Genomic DNA, 12,002 nt, shown 5'->3' on the forward strand with positions numbered 1-12,002 from the left:
CAGGTAAATTGAGTGCGTCATGGAGGAGAAAGAGTTATCAGACTGCTCCTCACCTGCGTGAGCCAGCTGGCTACCCCAAGGCCATGTCCAAGGTGGAATAACACAGATCAATGCCAAGGCACAATTACACCTATGGCTGCCATGCTCAGCCATAAAGAACATGTTCCCATGGGAAATCGTGGATTAATCTGATTAATCTTTCCAGGAAACTTCAAGAATGTATTTTGCTGGAGTCCCAGTAAATTAATTTTCCCAGTTTCTAAACCCCCAATGTTTGAAAGTTAATCCAAACTAGATAGGGCCTAATTGACTGCTTATTAGCTAAGCCTCTTAGAAGGCCTGTTGTCTTTCCCAACACAGCAACAAAGTTTACTATTTCACACAAAGCAAGAAGGACCAGAAGCAAAGTCTGTATCTTTCTCCTATGTCTGTGTTCCTACCCAGGACAGAGCTTGAGTTGGCACCACCTTAAATATACATGTCCCTCCTGCATGGCAGAGCATGCTGATGTGAGATTTGGGGGCTGGGAATAAACCCCCTGGTTTTGTTCATTTTATTTCCTTCACTAAAGGCAAAACAGTCTCTCAGAAGACTGCCTCCAAACTAGCCTTAGGGACAAAAATGCAAACACAAACACAATTTATCATTTTGTCAGCAATCCTTGCTATCACACCCCTAAAGAGGATGGCAGCTGGTAATTAGACAAATATTCCATGATATCATCCACAGGCACCCAGGGTTTCTGGTCACTGACTAGCAGCTGACGAGCACTGGCTGGAGCAAAGGGAAAGTAAGAATAAAACGTATTTGTCCTTGGGTTTCACTGTATGGCCCTGCTTGGTGGTTCTCACCTGAGAAAACCCACTTCCGATGGCCCACAGGTGCTATTAATCACGTCTGAAACTTAGCGCAGCAGTTCTCAGCACCAGCTGAACGTTAGAACCACCTGGAGAGGTTTCAAATCGCTAGATGCCCAGGCTGCACCCCAGACCAATAAAAGCGGCTCTCTGGGGGCAGGAGCTGGGTGTGACTAGTTGTTAAAGTTTCCCAGCTGATGCCAATGGACAGCCAGGGCTGAGAACCTCTGCCTTAGAGTCATCCCCCTGCCTCTGAAACAATATGGTCAGATCAGCTGCAGAAAATGCACAAAGATTTAGAATGACCACTAGTCATTTACTTTGAGAGGAGAGAGAGAAAACAATCCACCGATTGACCCAGATAGGGTCAGCTGGCTAACGTTTAAAATAACACACCAGGCAGATGGATATAAATCACAGATTTCACTGAAGGCTTGGGAATAACCAGAGTAGGGAAAATTTACCATCTACAAAGAAATCTTCATAGAGTCAGAAAAAATAATTTCAATGTAGGGAAAAATTACCATCTACAAAGAAATCTTCTTAGAGTCGGAAAAAATAAAAGTATTGAAAGACATCATCAAAAGGAAGAAAGAAAAGTTGAGAGAGAAGATGGCGGAAGAGTAAGACGCGGAGATCACATTCCTTCCCACAGATACAGTAGAAATACATCTACACGTGGAACTGCTCCTACAGAACACCCACTGAACGCTGGCAGAAAACGTCCGACCTCCAAAAAGGCAAGAAACTCCCCCCGTACTTGGGTAGGGCAAAAGAAAAAAGAAATAACAGAGACAAAAGAATAGGGACGGCACCTGCACCAGTGGGAGGGAGCCGTGAAGGAGGAAAGGTTTCCACGCACTAGGAGCCCCTTCGCGGGCGGAGACTGCGGGGGGCAGAGGGGGGGAGCTTCAGAGCCACGGAGGAGAGCGCAGCCACAGAGGTGCGGAGGGCAAAGCGGAGAGGTTCCCGCACAGAGGCTCGGCGCCGAGCAGCACTCACCAGCCCGAGAGGCTTGTCTGCTTAGCCGCCGGGGCGGGCGGGGCTGGGAGCTGAGGCTCGGGCTTCGGTCGGATCGCAGGGAGAGGACTGGGGCTGGCAGCGTGAATACAGCCTGAAGGGGTTAGCGCACCACAGCTAGCCGGGAGGGAGTCCGGGGAAAAAGTCTGCAGCTGCCGAAGAGGCAAGAGACTTTTTCTTGCCTCTTTGTTTCGCGGCGGGCAAGGAGAGGGGATTCAGAGCGCCGCCTAAACGAACTCCAGAGAAGGGCGCGAGCCGCGGCTATCAGCGCGGATCCCACAGCAACAGGGGCGCAGAGGGAAAATCGGAGAGATTCCCGCACAGAGGCTCGGCGCCGAGCGGCGCTCACCAGCCCGAGAGGCTTGTCTGCTCCCCCGCCGGGGCGGGCGGGGCTGGGAGCTGAGGCTCGGGCTGCGGTCGGATCGCAGGGAGAGGACTGGGGCTGGCGGCGTGAACACAGCCTGAAGGGGTTGGCGCACCACAGCTAGCCGGGAGGGAGACCGGGAAAAGGTCTGCAGCTGCCGAAGAGGCAAGAGACTTTTTCTTGCCTCTTTGTTTCGCTGCGCGCAAGGAGAGGGGATTCAGAGCGCCGCCTAAACGAACTCCAGAGAAGGGCGCAAGCCACGGCGATCAGCGCGGACCCCAGAGACGGGCGTGAGACGCTGGGGCTGCTGCTGCCGCCTCCAAAAAGCCTGTGTGTGAGCACAGGTCACTCTCCACACCTCCCCTCCCGGGAGCCTGTGCAGCCCGCCACTGCCAGGGTCCCGGGATCCGGGGACAACATCCCCGGGAGAACGCACTGCGCGCCTCGAGCTGGTGCAACGTCATGCCGGCCTCGGCCGCCGCAGGCTCGCCCCGCCTCCTCTGTACCCCTCCCTCCCCGCGGCCTGGGTGAGCCAGAGCCCCCAAAGCAGCTGCTCCTTTAACCCCGTCCTGTCTGGGCGGGGAACAGATGCCCTCAGGCGACCTACACGCAGAGGAGGGTCCAAATCCAAAGCTGAACCCCGGGAGCTGTGCGAACAGGGAAGAGAAGGGGAAATCTCTCCCAGCAGCCTCAGAAGCAGCGGATTAAAGCTCCACAAACAACTTGATGTGCCTGCACCTGTGGAATACCTGAATAGACAACGAATCAGCCCAAATTCAGGAGGGGGACTCTGGGAGCAGGAGATATTAATTCTTCCCCTTTTCCTTTTTTTTGTGAGTGTATATGTATATGCTTCTGGGTGAGATTTTGTCTGTATAGCTTTGCTTTACAATAGCTTTATTTTACTTCACTATATTATAGCCTCTTTCTTTCTTTCTTTCTATTTTTTCTCCCTTTTACTCTGAGCCGTGTGGATGAAAGGCTCTTGGTGCTCCAGCCAGGCATCAGGGCCGTGCCTCTGAGGTGGGAGAGCCAACTTCAGAACACTGGTCCACAAGAGACCTCCCAGCTCCACGTAATACCAAACGGCAAAAATCTCCCAGAGATCTCCATCTCAACATCAAGACCCAGCTTCACTCAACGACCAGCAAGCTACAGTGCTGGACACCCTATGCCAAACAACTAGCTAGACAGGAACACAACCCCATCCATTAGCAGAGAGGCTGCCTAAAGTCATAATAAGGCCACAGACACCCCAAAATACACCACCAGACGTGGACGTGCCCACCAGAAAGACAAGATCTAGCCTCATCCACCAGAACTCAGGCACTAGTTCCCTCCACCAGGAAGCCTACACAACCCACTGAACCAACCTTAGCCGCTGGGGACAGATACCAAAAACAACGGGAACTACGAACCTGCAGCCTGTGAAAAGGAGACCCCAAACACAGTAAGATAGGCAAAATGAGACGACAGAAAAACACACAGCAGATGAAGGAGCAGGCTCAAAACACACCGGACTTAACAAATGAAGAGGAAATAGGTAGTCTACCTGAAAAAGAATTCAGAATAATGATAGTAAGGATGATCCAAAATCTTGGAAATAGAATAGACAAAATGCAAGAAACATTTAACAAGGATGTAGAAGAACTAAAGAGGAACCAAGCAATGATGAAAAACACAATAAATGAAATTAAAAATACTCTAGATGGGATCAATAGTAGAATAACTGAGGCAGAAGAAAGGATAAGTGACCTGGAAGATAAAATGGTGGAAATAACTACTACAGAGCAGGATAAAGAAAAAAGAATGAAAAGAACTGAGGACAGTCTCAGGGACCTCTGGGACAACATTAAACGTGCCAACATTCGAATTATAGGGGTACCAGAAGAAGAAGAGAAAAAGAAAGGGACTGAGAAAATTTTTGAAGAGATTATAGTTGAAAACTTCCCTAATATGGGAAAGGAAATAGTTAATCAAGTCCTGGAAGCACAGAGAGTCCCATACAGGATAAACCCAAGGAGGAACACGCCAAGACACATATTAATCAAACTGTCAAAAATTAAATATAAGGAAAACATATTAAAGGCAGCAAGGGAAAAAAAACAAATAACACACAAGGGAATCCCCATAAGGTTAACATCTGATCTCTCAGCAGAAACTCTGCAAGCCAGAAGGGAGTGGCAGGATATACTTAAAGTCATGAAGGAGAAAAACCTACAACCAAGATTACTCTACCCAGCAAGGATCTCATTCAGATTCGATGGAGAAATTAAAACCTTTACAGACAAGCAAAAGCTGAGAGAGTTCAGCACCACCAAACCAGCTCTACAACAAATGCTAAAGGAAATTCTCTAGGCAAGAAACACAAGAGAAGGAAAACACCTACAATAACAAACCCAATACATTTAAGAAAATGGGAATAGGAACATACATATCGATAATTACCTTGAATGTAAATGGATTAAATGCTCCCACCAAAAGACACAGGCTGGCTGAATGGATACAAAAACAAGACCCATACATATGCTGTCTACAAGAGACCCACTTCAGACCTAGGGACACATACAGACTGAAAGTGAGGGGATGGAAAAAGATATTCCATGCAAATGGAAATCAAAAGAAAGCTGGAGTAGCAACTCTCATATCAGACAAAATTGACTTTAAAATAAAGACTATTACAAGAGACAAAGAAGGACACTATATAATGATCAAGGGATCGATCCAAGAGGAAGGTATAACAATTGTAAATATTTATGCACCCAACATAGGAGCACCTCAATACATAAGGCAAATACTAACAGCCATGAAAGGGGAAATTGACAGCAACACAATCATAGTAGGGGACTTTAACACCCCACTTTCACCAATGGACTGATCATCCAAAATGAAAATAAATAAGGAAACACAAGCTTTAAATGATACATTAAACAATATGGACTTAATTGATATTTATAGGACATTCCACCCAAAAACAACAGAATACACATTTTTCTCAAGTGCTCATGGAACATTCTCCAGGATAGATCATATCTTGGGTCACAAATCAAGCCTTGGTAAATTTAAGAAAATTGAAATCGTATCAAGTATCTTTTCCGACCACGACGCTATGAGACTAGATATCAATTACAGGAAAAGATCTGTAAAAAATACAAACACATGGAGGCTACACAATACATTACTTAATAACGAAGTGATTACTGAAGAAATCAAAGGGGAAATCAAAAAATACCTAGAAACAAATGACAATGGAGACACGACGACCCAAAACCTATGGGACACAGCAAAAGCAGTGCTAAGAGGGAAGTTTATAGCAATACAAGCCTACCTCAAGAAACAGGCAACATCTCGAATAAACAACCTAACCTTGCACCTAAAGCAATTAGAGAAAGAAGAACAAAAAAACCCCAAAGCCAGCAGAAGGAAAGAAATTATAAAGATCAGGTCAGAAATAAATGAAAAAGAAATGAAGGAAACAATAGCAAAAATCAATGAAACTAAAAGCTGGTTCTTTGAGAAGATAAACAAAATTGATAAACCATTAGCCAGACTCATCAAGAGAAAACGGGAGAAGACTCAGATCAATAGAATTAGAAATGAAAAAGGAGAAGTAACCACTGACACTGCAGAAATACAAAAGATCATGAGAGATTACTACAAGCAACTCTATGCCAATAAAATGGACAACCTGGAAGAAATGGACAGATTCTTAGAAATGCACAAACTGCCGAGACTGAACCAGGAAGAAATAGAAAATATGAACAGACCAATCACAAGCACTGAAATTGAAACTGTGATTAAAAACCTTCCAACAAACAAAAGCCCAGGACCAGATGGCTTCACAGGCGAATTCTATCAAACATTTAGAGAAGAGCTAACACCTATCCTTCTCAAACTCTTCCAAAATATTGCAGAGGGAGGAACACTCCCAAACTCATTCTACGAGGCCACCATCACCCTGATACCAAAACCAGACAAAGATGTCACAAAGAAAGAAAACTACAGGCCAATATCACTGATGAACATAGATGCAAAAATCCTCAACAAAATACTAGCAAACAGAATCCAACAGCACATTAAAAGGATCATACACCATGATCAAGGGGGGTTTATCCCAGGAATGCAAGGATTCTTCAATATACGCAAATCAATCAATGTGATACACCATATTAACAAATTGAAGGAGAAAAACCATATGATCATCTCAATAGATGCAGAGAAAGCTTTTGACAAAATTCAACACCCATTTATGATAAAAGCCCTGCAGAAAGTAGGCATAGAGGGAACTTTCCTCAACATAATAAAGGCCATATATGACAAACCCACAGCCAACATTGTCCTCAATGGTGAAAAACTGAAACCATTTCCACTAAGATCAGGAACAAGACAAGGTTGCCCACTCTCACCACTATTATTCAACATAGTTCTGGAAGTCCTAGCCACAGCAATCAGAGAAGACAAAGAAATAAAAGGAATCCAAATCGGAAAAGAAGAAGTAAAGCTGTCACTATTTGCAGATGACATGATACTATACATAGAGAATCCTAAAGATGCTACCAGAAAACTCCTAGAGCTAATCAATGAATTTGGTAAAGTAGCAGGATACAAAATTAATGCACAGAAATCTCTTGCATTTCTATACACTAATGACGAAAAATCTGAAAGTGAAATTAAGAAAACACTCCCATTTACCATTGCAACAAAAAGAATAAAATATCTAGGAATAAACCTACCTAAGGAGACAAAAGACCTGTATGCAGAAAATTATAAGACACTGATGAAAGAAATTAAAGATGATACAAATAGATGGAGAGATATACCATGTTCCTGGATTGGAAGAATCAACATTGTGAAAATGTCTCTACTACCCAAAGCAATCTACAGATTCAATGCAATCCCTATCAAACTACCACTGGCATTTTTCACAGAACTAGAACAAAAAATTTCACAATTTGTATGGAAACACAAAAGACCCCGAATAGCCAAAGCCATCTTGAGAACGAAAAATGGAGCTGGGGGAATCAGGCTCCCTGACTTCAGACTATATTACAAAGCTTCAGTAATCAAGACAGTTTGGTATTGGCACAAAAACAGAAATATAGATCAATGGAACAGGATAGAAAGCCCAGAGATAAACCCACACACATATGGTCAACTTATCTTTGATAAAGGAGGCAAGCATATACAGTGGAGAAAAGACAGCCTCTTCAATAAGTGGTGCTGGGAAAATTGGACAGGAACATGTAAAAGTATGAAATTAGAACACTCCCTGACACCATGCACAAAAATAAACTCAAAATGGATTAAAGACCTAAGTGTAAGGGCAGACACTATCAAACTCTTAGAGGAAAACATAGGCAGAACACTCTATGACATACATCACAGCAAGATTCTTTTTGACCCAGCTCCCAGAGAAATGGAAATAAGAACACAAATAAACAAATGGGACCTAATGAAACTGAAAAGCTTTTGCACAGCAAAGGAAACCATAAACAAGACCAAAAGACAACCCTCAGAATGGGAGAAAATATTTGCAAATGAAGCAACTGACAAAGGATTAATCTCCAAGATTTACAAGCAGCTCATGCAGCTCAATAACAAAAAAACGAACAACCCAATCCAAAAATGGGCAGAAGATCTAAATAGACATTTCTCCAAAGAAGATATACAGATGGCCTACAGACACATGAAAGAATGCTCAACATCATTAATCATTAGAGAAATGCAAATCAAAACTACAATGAGATATCATCTCACACCGGTCAGAATGGCCATCATCAAAAAATCTAGAAACAATAAATGCTGGAGAGGGTGTGGAGGAAAGGGAACACTCTTGCACTGTTGGTGGGAATGTAAATTGATACAGCCACTATGGAGAACAGTATGGAGGTTCCTTAAAAAACTACAAATAGAACTACCATACGACCCAGCAATCCCACTACTGGGCATATACCCTGAGAAAACCATAGGTCAAAAAGAGTCATGTACCAAAATGTTCATTGCAGCACTATCTACAATAGCCAGGACATGGAAGCAACCTAAATGTCCATCGACAGATGAATGGATAAAGAAGATGTGGCACATATATACAATGGAATATTACTCAGCCATAAAAAGAAATGAAATGGAGGTATTTGTAATGAGGTGGATGGAGTTAGAGTCTGTCATACAGAGTGAAGTAAGTCAGAAAGAGAAAAACAAATACAGTATGCTAACACATATATATGGAATCTAAGGGGAAAAAAAATGCCATGAAGAACCTAGTGGCAAGACGGGAATAAAGACACAGACCTACTAGAGAATGGACTTGAGGATATGGGGAGGGGGTGGGGTGAGATGTGACAGGGTAAGAGAGTGTCATGGACATATATACACTACCAAATGTAAAATAGATAACTAGTGGGAAGCAGCCGCACAGCACAGGGAGATCAGCTCGGTGCTTTGTGACCACCTAGAGGGGTGGGATGGGGAGGGTGGGAGGGAGGGAGATGCAAGAGGGAAGAGAAATGGGAACATATTGTATATGTATAACTGATTCACTTTGTTATAAAGCAGATGCTAACACACTATTGTAAGGCAATTATACTTCAATAAAGATGTTTGAAAAAAAAATAAAATAAAATAAAAGTATTTTTAGAGGGAAAAAATAAAAAAATAAAAAAATAAAATAACACACCAACATCAAGCCCAAACACACAACCAATCATCGGACTTACCAAAACCCCTGCTTCCTATTAAGGGGTAACTTTTAGTTACAAGTAATTTTTTGCTGAGACCTCTCTTTCCTGTTTTTGTAAGGGTGCAGGAAGGAACACAGCAAAACCCTAATGTATGGTGGCATTCTTTCTCCTGGAGTTGCAGAGATGACCCTGATCCAGCAAAATCACCTCTAATACCTCCCTGCTGAATGCAGACTAGGCTAAGGAGGGTGACTATGTGGATAGGGTCAGGACTGCATGCACCAGCGGAGCTAAGCTGCAGGGCTCGCTTATACATAACAAAGCTGTTCTAAAAGACAGTCATATAATCGATTTACTTCCAAGGTCATTGGAATACTAAACTGAGACACTATACTTTTATTCAAAGTCTTTAAACTACAAAAGAACAACTCCCAAAGTTCAGCCATGGGTTCCATGCTCTCCAGGGAGGATGTGACACCTGTGAGCAGCAGGATATCATCTTCATCAAGGGACACTCACAGGCAGACTGCTAGTGACACAGCACGGTGAAATGTCCTTAAACACTTAACAGATAAACCAGAGGTTGCCCAAACAGAGGCACAGAATACAAGAACCTTGGGTTCTCAGCCCAAGCTGCTTATTAGAACCACCTTCAAAAACACACCCAAGTCACACCACGGACCAGTTAGATCAGGATTTGGGGGGACTGGCTAGTGCATGGCATTTTTTAAAGCAGTGGCTCTCACACTTAAGCATGATCAGATTTACCTGGACCCACCGCCATGGTTTCTGATTCAGGAGGTCGGGGGGTGGGGAAAAGAACATGCAGGTCTAACAGAGTCCCAGGTGATGCTGATGTTGCTGGGGCCACACTCTTAAGAACCACTGCTTCATAGGTCCCCCAGGTGACTCTAATTAGTGCAGACAAGACCGAGGACCACTGTATAAGGAGAGCAAGCTCTGGCCAGGGTGCCAAGGGAAGGAATTCTCATCCTAGCTCTGCCACCAACCTCGGGCTTGATAACAATAAACCATTGAGGTTTTTCAGGCCTCAACTTGCTCCAGATCCATAAAATTGAGACACTACACAGAAGAGATCCTGGGTTCTTTCTAGAAACGCCTTTTACAAAGGGCTGCTACACATGAAACGCTGATATTAATACACATAGAAATGAAAAGAAAGTGGCCTTATGGGCAATAAAAAAAGCTTTCAAAATACAGGGAAAGGTAAGTTCTTGCTCACAAGATTTCAGCACACTTGGAGACACAGCAATGGGGATGGTCTAGGGATGTGCAATGGCACCAAAAGCCAAAAGGGCCTGTGTTGTGAGTCATTCACACTATTTCCCAGACTCACCTGTTAGGACCTTGCAGAGTTGCCCAGATATCTGGGTCTCGGCAGAGGGGCTGGGTGTCAAGGACCATCTGCGCCTGATCAGATGCTCTTGTCCCTGGGAATTGTTGAGAGGCTGGATTAGCACCTGTTCCTGCCCAAGCTGGATGAGGCCAACCTGCCCAGAAAGAGGAAAACAGTTGTCAGTCATCCTCATTCACACTTGCCCACGACCCCAGAGCCAGAGGGTGGAAAGGCCACCTAGCTTGGCCTGCTTCCCATGCCTGGGCTTTTTCTTTGCAGGTTGCACCAATTTACGGAGTCCAAGAATGAGCTCTTGCATGACTTGAAACATCTCACCCAGCAGTTGTGTTGGGGGTCAGGTGACAGAAGGCGGGGGGAGGGGGGACAGGGCGCAACAGCACCCATTTTCTGGGTTCACTTTCAAAGATATCTTACTTTAGTGTTAATTTTTTTTTTAATATTTTTTTCAGGCAAGGCTTTATTGGGGCCCCTGCTGCAGCAGGGGGGAGGGAGAACAGATTCCTTTGTTTGCCTGCTCCTATACACTTATTTCTAATTAAAGCCCATTTAAAAAACTATTTTTTAAATCATCCCCTAAAAGTCCACCTAAGGAGGTACCTCCAAAAGTGCTGGGAATGAACGACGACTATATCCTTAATGGGAAAAAAATATATCTTATTCCTGGGGAATATTTAGAATTAAATAGAGAGGATGGAGTCAGACCTGTAGTGTTGATAGTTTTGTGATAGTGGATTTGTAGATTTTTTTCAGTGTTTAAGAGAACTTGGCAGAGTATCTAATGGATTCAATTTGTGATTCTAATTTAAAGCACAGCAATGATTTAGACCTGTAATTTAAAAATCTTATTAGGCTTATAAACAGTATCAGAATGTATAAGAGAACTTAAGACTTCCCATGTTTATAAAACTAGTTAACTCATTATTTATTAGAATCATTTAAGTACTTGCAAAGGGTTTATTTTTTAATCAGACAACAAAAGAACTTGAAAATGAAATTGAATATGGTAAATTTCTACACACAGTTTTAAAGGTTTAAACGTTGTTAATCACCAATTTGTAAATAGGATTAAATGTTATCCAAAGGCCCCTTAAAAGGAATTTCAAAAACTTGTTAGATTATAAATAGAACATGACTTGTAAATTGAACGAAAAACTTAAGGACTGGAATTCTTAATTTGTCGTTTTAATAGAGTGAATATTAATTCTTAAAAATACATACACAATGCAGAGAACTTTTCCTTTCATTTGGAACCAATGCTAACAGCATTCATGGTCGGGACCACCTTTGCTAGCACAGATTCAGGAGATTGGGCCAATCTGTCTTAGGCTGTCACGAACATCCTTTGTTCTCTCTCTCTCCAATACTATTTTCTAAAAGCCATGACACTGTTTTCTTTTCTTAAAAAAAAAAAAATTTATTTAGTTGGCTGTGCCGGGTCTTAGTTGTGGCAGGTGAACTCTTAATCGTGGCATGTGGGATCTAGTTCCCTGACCAGGGATCAAACCTAGGTACCCTGCATTAGGGAATGAGGAGTCTTAGCCACTGGACCACCAGGGAAGCCCCGCCACTACTTTCTAAAAGCAGTAGTTCTCAAACTCTAGTGTGCATCAAAATCACCTGGAGGTCATGAATACTCACCAAGAACATTCATTTCTAACAAGTCCCCAGGTGATACTGATGCTGCGTGCCCGAGGACCAGGCTT

At 43.3% G+C, this 12,002-nt stretch overlaps 1 protein-coding gene across 10 annotated transcripts in view; it reads right to left on the reverse strand.

The window, feature by feature from the left end:
* ADAMTS17 (ADAM metallopeptidase with thrombospondin type 1 motif 17) overlaps nt 1-12,002 on the reverse strand; it is a 372,624-nt gene that overhangs the window by 349,648 nt on the left and 10,974 nt on the right. For all 10 annotated transcript variants that reach the window (XR_009007372.1, XR_009007376.1, XR_009007375.1 and 7 more), the window contains one exon: nt 10,279-10,432. Coding sequence is in view for 3 of the 10 variants with exons in the window: in XM_057542046.1 (XP_057398029.1) it covers nt 10,279-10,432 (154 nt within the window). In the remaining 7 variants the exon portion in view is untranslated. The remainder of the gene's footprint in view (nt 1-10,278; nt 10,433-12,002) is intronic.

This window comes from Balaenoptera acutorostrata, chromosome 3 (genome assembly GCF_949987535.1).
Source record: "Balaenoptera acutorostrata chromosome 3, mBalAcu1.1, whole genome shotgun sequence".
Classification (NCBI taxonomy): domain Eukaryota; kingdom Metazoa; phylum Chordata; class Mammalia; order Artiodactyla; family Balaenopteridae; genus Balaenoptera; species Balaenoptera acutorostrata.